Here is a 16,788-nt window from a genome sequence, read left to right as displayed (position 1 = left end):
TTAAGTTTGAAATAGCTTTCCAGGTTCAAGCTTTTAGGTAACCACCAGCTAACAACATAAAGAACATACCCGATTCCCAGCTCAGTCACCCTAAGAAGTTTCCCTTGACATTGCGTGGTTGTTACTATCAGTCGTAAGGACCAGTGTCAAATAGCTGCAGAGTTTGTCATTTTGGTGTTTTGGGCCTAAGTAACTCCTATTTCCAAAAAGACTTGCTACTATTGCCAGAGTCATATCAGCTTCAACACCAACTTGTCCCAGTACTTCGGGTTCTTGTTCAAATAGATTTCAGATCAACAAGGACATCTGGGCAAGCTTCATACTCAGCAGTATAATTACACAGTACCATAATGATTTGCTACCTTACAGCTCACTGAATAAATTCTTTAGCAGCAGACAGGATTTCTTGACATATATCAAACACATTTAATCTACTATGCTTTTGGATGAATTAAAAGCAAATACCAAATATTTTAAAAGCGCTGAATAAGATAGGTTTGCTCTGAGAGTCTCAGCTAAAAGCAATTCAATTTTTCTAACGAATTCAGAGGCATCTACACTTAAGGGTCATGTCAGAATAAAATACATATGCTTAAAGTTCTGCTTTAAAGATAGAATGCATGTAAATATAAGTCGATACTATTGTTTTTGGTTTATTCCCGTTATAGGGCAGTTTTAATTCCCATCTTCTCACTGCTGCCACTATGATCATTCTTATGGACTTCTAGAAGAGTAAATAATGAGAAGTTTCTTCCCCCTTCTTTCACAGCAGATCCACACTTGCATGTCACAATCTCAGTTTCCGAAACAGAGACCTGTGTTTGCCAGCAGGGAGGCTACCATTTCCTAACACCATGCAGGCCTGCAATCTCTCCAACACTGACTCCCATGAACACATACATAACTTGTAGCTTGCGAACCTAGGGAATGCAAGTCTGTCCTAACATGGATTAAGCTGCCTTCTTCAAAAGGTAAGCAAATGTTTTTCCTTGTAGAAACTCCCAACATATTGTATTAAAATACCAATACCCGTCTACTTCTTACACTACTGTAATTGTACATTTTAATTTTAGGTTCTAAAATTATGAATGAGAACTTCAGTAACATTATCCCAACAACAAGCAAAACACGCTGGATACATTCAGAAAAATTTCATCCCCTGAAAGGAATACAGTGGGCTGATTAGGCATTTAACCCCAGGAACCCTCAACAGTTTCCATACTAGTAAGAGCCAAACAAAGCTACCTGGACAAAAAGGGCAATGGATTAGAGAACAGGCACAGACATGACTGAGAGCCCTCTCACAATCCCTGCTCAGACCATCTTTGTGTTTATAGGCATTTAAATAATGTTTTAATTACATGTAACAGAAGCCCTTGCTACAATGAGGTTAAAATATTGATGTAATTTCAATGGCATATACTGACCACATTTGAACAACAGCCCAGTTCAGATCAGCCTGTAGCAGAAGTATATGATGTGTCATCAATATTCATAGTATGCTAACGTTAAAGAGTCAGCCTCTGCTAGGACAGTCTTAAAAGGGCACCCATCCAAATGTCACATCAAGCATCCCAGTGGGCAGTACACTGAGATTATAGTAAGTGGCTCCGTATGGCACAGATCCCTTTCTACTAACACACAGAATTTTTTTTTTTTTTAAAGCAAATACATAAAAATTATGTTGCTTGATTTATATTTAGCTGAACATCTGAGGCAATTTTAAAGCTCTTAAAGGACATTCAAAAACTTTCTAAAAAGATCAAGTCCTCTTACATTGTCAGAAGCTGGGGGTTCCCCCAGTAGTCGTTAGACACTTTTGAAATGCCTATTAAGCATAATGTTCCAGAGGTTCAAAGCAGTCTGATGCACACTCTGCATGAAGCGCCTGGCTGCTCAGTACAATTAAAATGAAAGCATTTCTGTGGATGGTTAAATGATTATTTAGGAAGCCAGTTCCAAAATCCCTGATCCAAGGCAACACAACAGAGTAGGCGTTAGGAAAAAAATTATGATCTTAAAAATAACACACATTTATCCAACTGCACTTTACTTCTTAAAACTATGTTTCAAGAATATTAATCCACTTCAAGAACATGGAACAGCTAAATTAGACTTAACTGCTGATGCTGGATTTCTGAGAAAAATCTCTCTGGATTTCTCTACCATGTAAGAGACAATAATTATACACAAAACCAAACAATCAACCAAAGCCATTCAGCCATCGTAACTAACTTTGCAATGCAACAGCACATAAGTCACCTGCCGGGAAGTCCTGTGCTAAATACAGGTTTTATAGCTCTAGTATTTCCGATAGTTTAACACACAATCTACTATCTCAACACAGTCATAGCAAAGGCGTTCCTTTGTTATTATCAGGTTAACCATTAGCAGTCTAGCAAAAGCTTTTCTAAGACATTCCAATATTAAAGAAATTGAGTCTAGACCTAAGTTTCACCTTTATTACTATATTCCAGGCACTAAATGGATTTGATTTATCTACATTTTAGAAAAGTAAATTTAAGTCTCATTTGAGACCTCTAATTAATTTCACAAGTGTGAAAAACATTCACCAATCCAGTTTTAAAAGTCCTGCTACATGCATGGATAGCTGAGTTACTTCACACTTCCCTTGAAAGAAATAACCCTAAACTTGCATGTTTATTTTCTGTTGGAAATACAAATAAAGAACATAGCTTAACAGAATAAGGTATGTATCTTCCTTAGTAAGGTTTTCAAATATGCCTCATGCAAATAAGACGTATCAAAGCATTCTCCTAAAACGTACGATATACACAAGACTTAAATTCCAGACAAAGGGGGTTTTGATTCTCCCCCTCCCCCTGAACAAACAGAAGGTACATGTAGAATAAAACATGGAAAAATCCTCACAGTAAGGTAACTGGTACTGGCCTATGTTTAACAACAACAAAAAAAAACCTCGAACAAAATAGTTTAAATGAGTGTCTTATTTCATCAAGTGTATGTATTTACTTTTCTTTTAAAAAGCTTCAGATGGCTCTTATGTTAACACTAAAGTGTTTACAACATTGTAAAAGCACTTGACATGCAGGAGCCAAGACTTGCACCAATTTTATAGTAAAATGTTCATGGTATATACATCCATTTATTTGTATTCCTACAAATACTCTATTAATTTTAATATATTATGTATAAAAAAATACACTTTATTTACATAACCACAATCTGTTAATATCAAAATGCTTCAGTGCAAACAAACCAAACTTCCCATGACATTGTATTATCCTTCAAGCAATGTAATTTAACTGAGAACAAATTATGACTTTCTTTTTTTAAAGGGAGGTGAGAGAAATACTTTAGTTTTTTTCCAAAATGCGAATTATTATGTATTCTCACATCTAGTCTGTAGCAATATTTTGGATAATATGAGAACTATCATTTCTCTGTGTAAACATGGATCACCCCCAGGTTTGCCACCATGTCCATCTCAAGCATCTTCAAAGATGCAGTTGACAGAGAAAGGAAGGGAACAGTAACTTCAGCTGGATCTGTCTTCAGCGTGATTTACTCAATTATGTGGTGTCAGATGCATATATTCAGACTTAAACACGTATTTAAGACTAAACATGTATTTAAGTTATCCTACTACAGGCCATGACACACAAAATTGCACTGAAAGAAAAAGCTAACAGTGTCTGAAGGATCATATATTGCAAGCCTATCAAATTTATGAGATTAATCACATGCAATGCCTAATAAAAAAAAATTACTGAAAAATATTCAGAATAATTTAACTCAGAAGTATCTTTTCCTTATCAGAGTTGTTAATGCTAAAGCCCTCCATATACCGTCTCATTTGCACTATACCATGCATTATACTCCTGTTAGAATGAAAGGATTCTGCTTTTTCATTGTTCTTCATAAAATTTACAAAAAGAGAAGAAAACATTGTAGCTGGAATTCTTTTCTTCAAAAGACTGTATGTTATGAGAAATAAAGTCCTGTGCACTTAACAGGCTAGACACATACAGGCTAGACACTGCTAAGTGGATAACCATGCACCCTAGCAATTCACATACTTTGTTTTGTAGGGTGGTTTTCTTTTTTCCTCCGTTTTATATACAGTAGCTCTTTATGCTGGTATTCCATAAAATTTATACTTACCTTGGCAGACTCTGCATCACACGGTACATAAAGCGTGCACGATACAGAGCACCTACTTAAAGAAACACACTCACCAATACATATTGTAAACTTTTTCAAATAATAAAATGGAAATTGTGTTGTCTATGAGCACATTTTCTGCCAATCTGTTCTCACTAAGTGTGCTTCTTCTAGTGTGCTATCGCTTACATTTTAAACTTACGGGCATTTGCGAAAAATGTAAGATCCCCATCAGAGCTGATAAGCTGTAAGAACTTATCTACTTTTGGCCTCAGTTTGACCACAGAAAAATAAATCTATTATTGTCCTTCCCTTCTTTTGCCTCAGAATAAGAATTTAAACATCAGTTTCAGATTAGGCTATTTCACATGCTGTAATGAAAAAACAGAATGCACTCTTGTGTTTAACTTAAAAGTAGTATCCTTCACTGACATGATACCTCTGTCAAATATTTTTTCAGTGAAAGAAAGCCTAATCCAGCTGACAAAAACTTAGATGCTCTTGACAGTAATTTAAAATATTTAGAAGATATAGACCAGATGATTCTATAACTCCTTTGCATGTTTAGCTACATCCTTCATAATCCCAATTTCAGTGAAGAACTAAAGCCCAGGGTGAATAGCTACAGGATATTAATAGAGTAAGAAAGACAAAGACAGCTTTAAATGGGTTATTTCTTACAGTTATTACTTGTTATTTAGAAAAACAGAGTTTTCCTAAATTAGTCCAACTGTTTTCTGGATGCAGTCTTATCCCTAGTCTGAAGAACTTCCCCCTTACCCTAGTATGATTTCTACAGACCAGTATACTGCCACATACATTCAACTCACAGGCAACTTTGACATCAATACCTGTAAAAACACATCTGTGTCTGTCTCGAGTTTTTTTTTTCCCCAAGTCATGCAAATACCTATTACAAACCTACAGAAAACACTGGGATGCCCCATTCCTTGTTTTACCTTTTCACTCCAAGAGATTACCATGTGTTAATTATGCAGCACAAAAGCTAGTTAATACTTCTCATGCTTCAACAAAAAAATCTGCACTAATTTTAAAAACTGTAGTAGATTAGGCAAATTTAAATACACCTGCTCACACTAACCATTCTTCTCATGCTACTGCTTGTTTCCATGCTAGAGGTTCTTGCCCTGCTGAAGTCCATATTCTATTCTAAGCGTAGAAGTTGTTATACCCCACTATAACTAATGAGAACTTCGCCGTATCATTTAAGCTTTATAATAATGTCAGGCATTTCACTATGACTGGAATTTTTGAAACACTAACACTGGTAAAAGAGAGAAGACAATTTAACAAAAATGATTAAAGTTACCAGCATATGGTCATTTACTTCCAGAAGTGAACTGCTTGTATTTCCACAGGTGTTTTAACGTTTCATATGTTGCAATTTAAGATTTATTTCTAAACACTCAAGTTTAACCCAGAAAATCCTTTTTACTTCAAATAAAAGAATTCTTTACTAAGGATGAGCCAACTTAGAATAGAAAAGGTTGTACATACCTTAGGTTCTAGGAAGTATCCTTTAAAATACCGATACCGAACAGGAACTCCTCTAGGAAGCTCTACAGTAGCTTTCCATAATTGACTGTGGAAAAAAACAAAACAGTTTCAAAATACGGGCTAACAGCCACCTCAGACATATGTCTGTCCTAAGTGATATTCTAAAATAAGGTTTAGTGTATTGCTGCAAGGAAGTTTTTTTACAAGGTAACTTAGCCAAAGAAGCACAAAGTACAATAAATACTTAGAACTGAAACTACACTTTCTAATCTACAGATCTGAAGTGCTCTAATGGAGCAAGAATTCTCATGATCATTTAACAGACAGGGAAAACATGACGAAATAATTCAGGGATTCATCCAAGATAACACAGCAAGTCACTCAATTATAAATACATCCTGCGAGCCCTATTTTTCTACATCATACAAACAGCGATAGGCAGGGCACCATTTTAAAACACTGAATTCTTCCGCTGCATTTAAACTTTCTTCATGTACACTCATCGTTATATACACACAAACCACTTAAGAGTTTTAATGCAACTCTTGTTTTAAATCTTCTCCCCATCTCTTTATAGCCACAATAACAACTTGTATAGGTTAAAAAGAAAGTAAACACTATAAACATTTCCTATAACTTGCTGTATAGTTATGGGACTGAGAATTATCCATAGCAGTTTCTCATTCAAAATGTCTACAACTAAACTATTGAAATATGCCAGCCACAATGGTAGAAGAATCATCTGTAACTAGAAAAGCATACCCAAGTTAAACATTTTCTTAGACACATTCCTAAGCATTCAAAATGTTCAAGGGCAACACAAGACATTATGGAGAGTTTTAATAACAGTACTTGTAGCTCAACAGTTTACAAACTCAAAGCCAGAATAAATTTGTTACTCCAGAACTCCAGCTACTTCAAAGGGAACAAAAAAACCCAAAAACCCCAACTTACCGATCGTCAGTTTGGAGGACCACTGCAACTTGTGGATTCCAATTTCCCAAAGCACTGCAGCTCCCACATATTGCAAAAACCTCTCCTAAAAAAACCCAAACAGAAAAACAATCATCATTATTCAAACCTATATGGAATTATTAAGTACAGCCTACATGATCAAACCTTCAAATACTTTAAACACCCAACCAAACTCCCTCTTTTTGGTTCAGAAAGGAACTCCCCCCCCAAAAAAATTACAACAATGTTTTCTTCTCCATTATAAAGACAGACCTCACTGAGAGAGGGACTACTGACAACCCCAGCCCTTAAAAAGGCTGGCTTCCAAATCCTCCTGCAGTAATACTGGTAAAAAATCTCTGCAAATGCAGCAGGCAGATTTTCACTGTAAAATGCTTTTTTTCCCATATACTGTATAGGGGTTTTTTATATATATACACACACACACATATACATACACACACACACTGTACCAAGGTAACATACATATCTAAACATAATTCTCTGAAATTCATACCAATAATCTAGAAAACACAGACAAATAAGAGGTTTCTAGCATCATTATCAAAACAACACATCCGTTTAATTTTATTGCTGTGAGAAACAATTTTGCTGCTATGCTTTGTGTTTTTATTGGATATAAAAACTTAACACTGTTACAGAAAAAAACAACCATTAAATTGTCACACTCTGTCTACCCGAATGCATATATACATACAGAAAGAACACAAAAGATTACAACAATATAAGAATGCTTGATTCTGGGATATCCTGGAGTTAAAGTTAACACTGCAACTTACCCTTGTTTTTAATATAAAACATACACACACACAACTGTAAGAACAACAACAATGACAACTGGAAAGGACAAATTAAGATTTTGCTTTTACAGAGTTTCAACAGTATTTTTAGACACAAGAAAAAAAATCTGTTGTAGGAGGAGAATATGTGAAGTTTTAAAGTATATTTATGCACCATCTCCTTAACCTTTCAGTCTTGCTATGCAAAATTTAAGAACTACCAGAGTATTGCAGCAACTTCTAAATAAAATGTAACTAAAAAAATACTGAAATTCACTTCAGCCTCTAACAGGAAATGCCTAGATGTAAAGGAATGCCTCAATAGGAAAAAGCAAGGATCAAACTGATAGCTGAAAACTTTGAGATGAAAAAAGCATCATTCTTAACAAAAGCAAGATACAAGTATCTGTGATGGTGGTTTCATGTTCTCAAACTGGGAAAGCAGTAGCAATAGTGCTGAAGCCACAATAATCTGAAGATACAAAGGAGGCAAGATATATACGACAAAGATACACCACCTTTTACTAAGCCAAATATCTGCAGACCCAGGGGTTGCAAAAAATTTACAAAAGCCAGGAATTAAGTAAGGTAATTTGTTCCTAAAAACAGCTTACTGAAATAATTTTTGAGAACATCTTGAACTACAGTTCCTTTTTTTTTTTAGAAAATCTTTTGATCCAAACCATTAAAAAAAATCCAAGCTTTTCAGATGTCCACTGTAAGCATACAAATGCGGACAAAAATCAGCCACATCAGTGTACTTACTATGCAATTCACTGCACACAATTGCCTAGGTCACGTGCTTTACCTCTTCCACTCTGTACTGAGGCACATTATGGTTCGTTTTTGCAGGGATGAGATAAAGGGGGGAGGGAAGACCACTTGAATACCACACAGTTGAATTTCTGACTGGAGATATTAAAGAGAAACTAAAATTCTTTTATTAACCCTTTAAAATAGCAGCATTTAATACATCTTAGTGTACATGCCAGCCAGTCTCTGAAGTGCCATCTAAATGACATTCCTCTTAGTAGCAGCTAGCTAGAATAGTTTTCTGGTCTTCTTTTTTAAACAAACAAAAACATGTAAACATTCAGTGAACTCTTATCACTCAGTAAGGTACAACACACAAAAGGCAACATTTGAACAAGATGCACAGTCACCCCTAAACTCAATTCAACAATTACATTCCAAGGCTGAATCAGGATTTGTAAAATGCTGCTTAAATTATCCCAGGAAAGGCACAAGAGAAATGCACAATAAACTGTAACTGCCTTTTCAAAGGCAATTCTAAACTCAGTGGGGTTTTATTTTGTTTTGTGTTTTAAGCTCAGGGGTCCCCAATTTCTTGCTCTCCCCTTGCCAGGGAATCCAATGCTGCTACTGGCAGAGCTCCTTCAGCTACAGCAAAGGGGAAACTACTCCATGCCTTTTGCCCAGTCTCAAAGCTTGCAACAGCCTCACTGATGCTGCAATCTCTCTGCTCTGGCCAGCTCTGTTGGAGCAGAATTTTGTGTACAGCTGGGAGCCAGAAGCTTCCTTTTTTATTTCATATTAGCTAATATTTGGCCACGTAGCAGTCTCTTGGTATGGGACTGTGTCCTGATGAAGACCTAAAGCAGTCACAGCCAGTAACCAGTGACCCTCTTCCTTCCACGAGGATTAGGCAAAAATTAAGCACTCCATGTCACAAATATATAAAAGCTTATGTCAATGTGTCAAGCTTCACCACCAATGTTGACTCCAGAAGTGGTTTGCCTAGACAGAGTGAGTCAAAGCATTATTCCTATGCTGGTGATGCCCTTTTATCCTGCCAGTTAGCCTGGAACCACTGGTTTTGACATCATCATTGTCCCTTCCTGTTGAGGACACAGGGAGCACATTAGCGCTCAAGGTGATGATTCTTGTCTCACCAAGTAAGTACTCGCCATGGTAATCTGACAAAATCAGTTCATGACATTTCTAAATAAACTGGAAATTTTGCTGTTTGTAGAACTGCTGATAGCTCTGAAAACCTACCTCTCTTCTTTCACAAGACTGCACCTTGCCACTGCTGCATCTCAAAGCTCTTCTCCCCCGTCAAAACCAACAGTATCAATATTGTCATAAGCAGAAGCAACCTTCTGTGTCACCTTTTTATGCTATACATATGACAAGTATTTCCAGATAATTCTTTGTAACCAGCCACTGAGACAGAATCTAGTTCTCTCTAATCCTAATTTTTGTTGCATATATTATCAGTAAAAGAAAAAGTTACACATCCAAAGTCAACTTCGCTAGTGACAGTGCCATCGCAATAGTGGAAGCAACACTGTAAACAGGGCAAAAAGAGCATGACTTGCAATACTCCATTATATACCTATACTAGTGCTTTATAGCCTCATTTGATCTAAGGTCAATTTATTCTTCAATTTTAAAGTTTGCTCCAGAATGCTATAAAAACACTACTCCTTTCTAAAGGCTTCGTGCCCACATCACTTGTCAATGTTCAGTTCCCAAATTCCCAATCAAATGGGAGAAACACAGGAGACGTCTAACACAGGGCAGACATCAAAACTTTTAAAATGTTTTTATCATTTTTCTTCCCCAACTACAACAGACACTTATGCCATCTTAACAGACACTTATGCCATCTGCCTGTAACAGGAATTTTGCTCATATTCATCTGCTTCCGTTAGGCAACCACCGCTTATTTTTTTGGTGACCTTCCTTCAAAGTTCCTAAAGATGAAGGTCAAAGTAATAAGCACAATTCATCAACACTAAATCTTGGTGTTCTACATGATCTGACAGCTTGTGTTCCTCCTTTAGATTACAGAAGTTATTTTACACATTTTTGCACAGATAGAATACTGAATTAAGCTCCATATTCTCTCTGTCCTTTACCCCCTAGTAGAGGTCACATGTTGTTATGGAGAACTTTAAACAGGGATGCAGAGAGAACAAAAAACAGAACAAACATGTCAATGCATGCCTGACTATCATGGTCCAGAATTTAAATACTCATTCCCATGGAATACAAAGTTACTAGAGACAGACCACTGGTTTTAAAACAATCAACCATCTCCGTCACCATCAAAATCTCTAGCTCAGTATGAAATTGTTGTTTGAAGAAAAAGGTAAAAATTAATTCCCAAATCTCATTTTCAAATTTCTATGTGAAATTTCTTAATTAATGTATTTTACAATGACTTATCATTTTGATATTTGATCTGACATGCTCTTTTACCTCTGAAGAAAACAGAAGAGACAGCCTTTGAACATGCTTCTATTCAGTTTTCTTCTAGTTAAACCGTACAAAAAGGAGAAAGCACGATTTGGTACCTGGTACTGATGGTCCTCTTACTTCAAATGTGACTTGAGAAGAGGTCATACTTGCAGAACTTTTGTCTTAGGATAGTTGAAATCCCCTATAGTGGGGGGAAAAAAAGATACATTTCAGTAAAAATACACTACATCTGTTGCTGTCCTAAGAGGAAACACGAATCCTACTACTTATAGGGAAACAAGCACAGACAACAGCATCCAGCTGCAGGAGACACTGTTGCAACACCAGCACAAGGAAGACTACTAAATCAAATACCCTCTGCAAGTATCAATATCATGCAGCATTCATCAGTCTCAAGCTGAGATTTTTCAAAAACACCTGTTTTGACTAATTTTGCTCTCAAAGAGGCCACTGTGAGTTTTATTATAAGACATTTAGGATTATGACCTTTGGCAAGCAGTAACTTCTGACTGTCTCCCTGTGCTATTCTTCAGCATCCTCTTCAAAACACAAGAAAGGTTTCATAGATAAGCACTATCACCTTGAAGGAAAAAGGGGAAGAACCCATGACAGATGACAGTTCACTGCTGTCACAGGCAGTAAGTTCTTCATCACCTTGGACTCTGCGCCCCTGCCAATACTTCCAGCCTTTCACATGGAGCAGCAGCAACTAGAAGCACCAAGCAGACTTCAAAACACCACAGCAGGAAGGGACTCCCTATAGCCTCTGTAGCCAGGACAGTAGCTGGAGGATTGACCCTGCTTCAATTTTCTATCCTCCTCCCATAACTTGATGGAAAAAAAGCTGGCAGAATCCCACTGTCCCCATTACAGCAGAAACACTATTGATGTGAAATATCTTTTTATGTAATCAATAGAGGAAGTACAAGAGCAACAGGAGTTAATGTAATTCCCTAAATAATAGGGAACCCAAGCTCTCCCCTCCTGATTCTAGGAGAGCACTTCTAGAAGATGCACGCAAACAGCCATGGACCCCAGGCCCCTAAAGGCACTTGGAAGAAGAGAAAAGATGACATTTAAGACTCTCCTAGCATAACACAATCAACTACTAATGTATCACAAAATATCATAGCTTTCCTCTAAAATGAGGTAGCAAAGGTCATCATGGATGGGGAAGACCCAGATAATTTTTGGTTGTAGTCAAAATATACCAGAACATGGACTTAATTTAATAATTCCAAGCTTGAAGTTCATTTGAGCCTTTTGGCTTACAGGTCTAGTGGTATATAAGACCCCTTCAAGACCTTTCAAGCTTTAGTAGATTATTCCCCCCACCCCTTAATTTCCTTAACCTTTCCAATATTTTTTAAGAGGTATTGGCCGTTTGCTCTCCCATATTTTATACTCAGTATTTCAGGCTTAGATAAATACATACCAAGTAATCTGGGACAATCCTAGAATTTAATAGCCTAGCTTACAAACACTGAACAAATTTTAGACTCAAAAATTCACAGCATTCATAAAGCCAGATGACATGTTCTCTCTCAATACAAGTGAGATTTTTAATAGCAACTCAAACAGGTTTGCGAGGCTCTGACTCCTAACGCTCTAAGGGCAATGTTTGAGACAGGCTTGAAGCACGATGTGATTTTTTTTTCCTACCGCAGCGGCTTACAAGCCTGAAGGCCTTGAACTTTCTTTTTGTTGTATAGACAGAAGGCCTTCAAAATTAGGCAGTAAGCACTTCAGGCAACAATATTAAGATAGATCTGAATGAAAAGCTGACTTTATCAACTGAGTTGGCTGTAAGGGCTGCAGAATGCTTGCTTATACTTAGCAGTAGAAGGAAAAATATGCATTGACATCTAATGGGGAAAGAGAGGGAAGACAAACAGACCAAGCTTCAGGAAATTCTGCACTACCTTTCTAAATTGGGGGGGGGGGGGAATTCCTATTGAAAATAATCAGAACTCGTAACAAAAATACCTTCAAGATTAATGGAGAAGCAAAATGCTGCTCTTCCAGTACATGAAGGAAATCCAAAGTTTTGCAAGTTCTGTCCTCTCTAGGATGCATCTAATGGAGCGTGAACTAAAACAACTTCATTTAAGCTCCTAGAAGTTAGATGACCCAGATCATGAGAGACCTTGACCCTTTGCATGGACTTAGTCCATTAAGGATAATCCGTATTCGGTAACATGCTGATGAGAAAGCCAAAAAGCAGCAGACTTATGCTGAAATACACGGTGTTACATTTCTTCCCTTCTCACCCCCCAAAAGCCCATCTAATAAACTATCAGTAGAAATTTCTGATGTAAAGCTATCACCCCAAAACTCTCTTGGGTAACATTATGTTTAAGGATGTCTGGATAATACAGAACACAGATTTTTCAATGAGGGTAAAATACAGCTTATAAAAGTAACTTTTTACTGGGTGAATTTTTTTTAAGATATCCAGGTATATAAATTTTTTATAGGTACTTAATGGGATTTTTCAAAGGTAATTAGACAGACAATTAAAATGAGACAGCTAGGTACCTAGGTGCCATGATATTCCCGTAATGCATTTTAATACTTTCAAACATCTGGTTCTTAACATAAGAATATTTTTAACCACTATATTACTGAATTTGCTTAGTTGTCTATAGAAAAATAAACACCATCTGTGCACAAACAGGATATTTCGTACCGTTAGCACATATTTCATCACAGACCACAGCACAGACTACTGGTACTGCAAAAAGTAAACATACGCTCAATTATTTCAAAACATCGCTCCATTTTGTTGCGTATAAAGACCAAAAGGTCAAGGACTGCAGTACTTTTGCTTTTATTTTTCTGATTTTAAGCAGACATCCGGCACCTTAAAAGTACAGACGCATGAGACCTATCAATATCAAGGAGAGGTCCAACTCCAGCCTGAAGCAGGGGAAAGGTGCCACAGTCCAAGCCAAGTCATTCAATAGCTCAGGGTGCACGCTGGCAGGAGCGGGGCCGATGCAAGGCACCACAGCCCCCTGCAACCTCCCTCGGGAAGCCTGCATTTGAACACTCCTATGCACTGTGGAAGAAGGTACCGTATTTACAGTTTACACTTTTGAAAGCTGTACTATATGCAGCAATAGGAAATCCACCATGCGTCAGATCTGGTGCTATGCTGAACAAAGAAGAGATATGAGCCTAGGCACATAAGACTGCTGTTTCATGACACAGTTTTGTCATTTTTACTCACAGCATTAGACTCTCGAGCATAAAAATATCAACTCATGTTACTTCAGACTATACCTTTAATATTTAAATGATATCTACTCAAATCCAATTAAATTTGTAGTACAAAGAACAGATTTTGTTGCTTGTGGTTAGTCCTAACAAGGTATCAGAATATTATAAAGTACGTCTAAAGTAACAAATTGGGTATATAATAAAATTAAGTAACAATAGTTGACAACACCTGGATTTTAGAAAAAGGCCGGAGGATATACTTGTCAGGACATTCACTCTAGCAACTGGAAGAGAATTTTTAGAAACAGCATTACACTTCATTTTCACCCAAACAACCAGAAGGTTCTTCCTGCCCCCTCCTTTCCCCCGCTGCACCTTGACTGCCTGAGAAAGGACGGCCACAAAGTCAGCAGCTCTCTCACACTGCATTGCAGTATTAACACCGGACAGACAACAAACTTGCATACAAGATTTGGACATACTATTCTGATTCAAAGGCAGAAATTTTACCAATAGGGCTATGCTAACGTTTAGAAAGAAGAAAAGCCTGAGTACTATTTCTGAAACAGCATCACATTAGTATATAGCAACAGAGAAAGATGCTATTTTCAGTATCGATTTAGCTACCCTTTTGCAGGGCCAAGCCAGCCCTGGTAATCAAACACAAGATCCCTATCTGACACACTGTGTTCACCTATAACGCATCTGCTTGGTTTTAAACAACAAGAACTTAATGGTTTTCAGCATTTCTTAAATTCCTGTCCATGTAGCAGACTCTTCTGTCTTAGCTATGTCACAGCAGTTTTGTAGACAAACTTCTTGAAAAAGACAGGAAATGGCTGGGGCATATTTGCAAGCAAACCATAACAGCCTCGGTTTGACTTCTCGTTGCTGAAGCGTTGTTCATTATTAATGTGTGGCTGACAAGATCTTAACCAAGTAGTAATTTAGCTCTTTGTGATCATACTAACGTTCCACACTTGGAAATGACATAGACAAATAACATGTATAATGCTCCCCACAGCTCTCTATGCAATATAACAACAAACAACTTTTTAAAAGGTTTTTCGAAGATGGTATCCATTTTATTGAGAAGTAACCTGCTTCACTAAGAGATTAATTATGCGGGGGTTTAGACTAGTAGCTTCTCTTCAAGACAAATAGTGTTCCCCTAATTTTTTAATATTTTCTATAGTTATTTTACAGGCAACAGTGCTAGAACAGAAATACATATAAAAAAGCCTGTAACAAAAAATATATTTTATGATAAAAATAATTTATCTTATCAACTATTTCACTCTACCATTAACATTTAAAATTTATTTTGAAGGCTAATCTCCATCTAACAATGCATGCTCTAATGAATTAAAACACTAACACCCTGCAAGACAAGCTACTGATTGAAAAAGAAAGAAAAAAAAAACAGGAAAATGAATCTGTGCTTCCTGTAACAGCCTGGTTAGGAAGCAGATAACAAAATTAATCTAGGGTTGTCTTATTAGTCCATATGAGATCACGAATACTAAAACACACACCGTTAGTATTGTTAGCGTGTTCCCTCAGTCCAGAGCAGAGACAAAGAGCAGAGCAGAGCACACATAGCCCCGCCGACCGGCGCCGCAGGGCGTCCAGCCCGCCGCACCCCGCTGGCCGGCCCGACGGGGACTTACCGAGGGTCCCCGCGGGCGGCTGCCCCCCCGCAAGCCCGGCACAGCGCGGCGCCGCGGCGGGCTGCGGGCCGGGAGGCAGCGCGCCACGTCCCCGGGCCCGCCCCGCCCCAGCCTGCCGGCCGCTTACATAATGCGGCAGCCGCGGGACCGCCCCGAGCGAGGACATTCGGCGGGGACGTAAACAAACAGAGCCGCCGGCCCGGCGTGTCCCCGGCCGGCAACCCGCCACGCCGCGCTCACCGGCTGACGGCCCGCGCCCGGCGCCCCCACCGCCCTCCCGGCAAGGTGCCCGCGCTCCGGGCCGTACGGCGCCTCGGTCACCCCCGGCGGCACGCAGCCTCTCTCTTCCTGCCTCTCCGCCACGACGCAGGCAGCCATCCCCCTCCGGGAACGCTGCAGGCACCGACCCGCGCCCTCTTCTCCCAGCTCCCCTCGGGGCCGAGCGCCATCCCTCCGCTCGCATCAGATCACGACAGCCGACACCCGCCGGGACCGCCCGCGGGGAGAGCGGCACTGCTCCCCCTGCGCCCTCCCGCCACCGGGCCGCGAGCCGAAGCCCCTCAGGCCCCAGGTCCCCCCAGGGGCACGCACCAACCGTCCCCTGCCGCCGGACAGCCCCACCGCGACACCCGGCCGGCGGCGCGGACTGACCTGGCCGAGCGCCGCTCCTGGCTCCCAACCCCTTTGTGCGGGGCTGCGGGCGGCACCGCCCAGACTCCCTGCCCCTGCCCCTCCTCCCGCGGCCGGGGTCGGCGGCCGCTGCCCAGGGCTGCCTGACGGCGCGGGGAGGGGAGGGGGAGGCGCGGCCGCCAACCGGTTCCAGCTGCCCCCGGCCGAACCGGGGAGGGGAGGGGAGGGGCGGGGCGGGGCGGGGAAGGCGGCCCCACGTGACTTCCCCTTGCCCGTGGCCTCGCCCCGCCTTCCCCGCCGCAGCCAATAAGACGCGAGCCGGAAGGGCGGGGGAAGCCCGTGCCTTTTCCTCGAAAGCCCCGGGCGGGGATGTGGGCGGGGCCTGAGGGCGGCGCCAGGGGTAAAGGGGCGGAGCTAGGGAAAGGCGCGGTGCGTGAGGGGAGCGGGGGCGGCTGCGGCTGCGGGCGGGAGCCGGCTTGTGGCCGCCTGCCCGCAGCGGGGGGTTGCACCCTCCCCGTCTCCCCTCAGGGACAGGCACCAGCAGTTCCCCGTATCGCAGCCCGCCAAGTGCCGAGCACCGTCCCCCCGAGACCTCCCGCGGGGAGACCGGCACCGCTCCC

General features: G+C 40.2%; 1 protein-coding gene across 3 annotated transcripts in view; it reads right to left on the bottom strand.

The window, feature by feature from the left end:
- GPCPD1 (glycerophosphocholine phosphodiesterase 1) overlaps positions 1–16,429 on the bottom strand; it is a 44,541-nt gene extending 28,112 nt beyond the window's left edge. The window contains exons 1-4 of one of the 3 annotated variants that reach the window (XM_087777191.1): positions 16,190–16,429; positions 10,742–10,827; positions 6,619–6,703; positions 5,665–5,749 (exon numbers count right to left, since the gene is read on the bottom strand). In XM_087777191.1, the coding sequence (XP_087633317.1) occupies positions 5,665–5,749; positions 6,619–6,703; positions 10,742–10,790 (219 nt within the window). In that variant the 5' untranslated portion in view covers positions 10,791–10,827; positions 16,190–16,429. Of the gene's footprint in view, positions 1–5,664; positions 5,750–6,618; positions 6,704–10,741; positions 10,828–16,129 lie in introns of all 3 variants that reach the window. The other 2 variants (XM_087777190.1, XM_087777189.1) reach the window with 2 other exon arrangements.
- Positions 16,430–16,788: the final 359 nt, after the last annotated feature.

Source organism: Nipponia nippon, unplaced genomic scaffold (genome assembly GCF_047370975.1).
Source record: "Nipponia nippon isolate SJK-2023a ecotype South Korea unplaced genomic scaffold, ASM4737097v1 scaffold_4, whole genome shotgun sequence".
Classification (NCBI taxonomy): Eukaryota; Metazoa; Chordata; class Aves; order Pelecaniformes; family Threskiornithidae; genus Nipponia; species Nipponia nippon.
The sequence above is the reverse complement of the archived record's forward strand: the minus strand, read 5'-3'. Positions and strand labels throughout refer to the sequence as shown.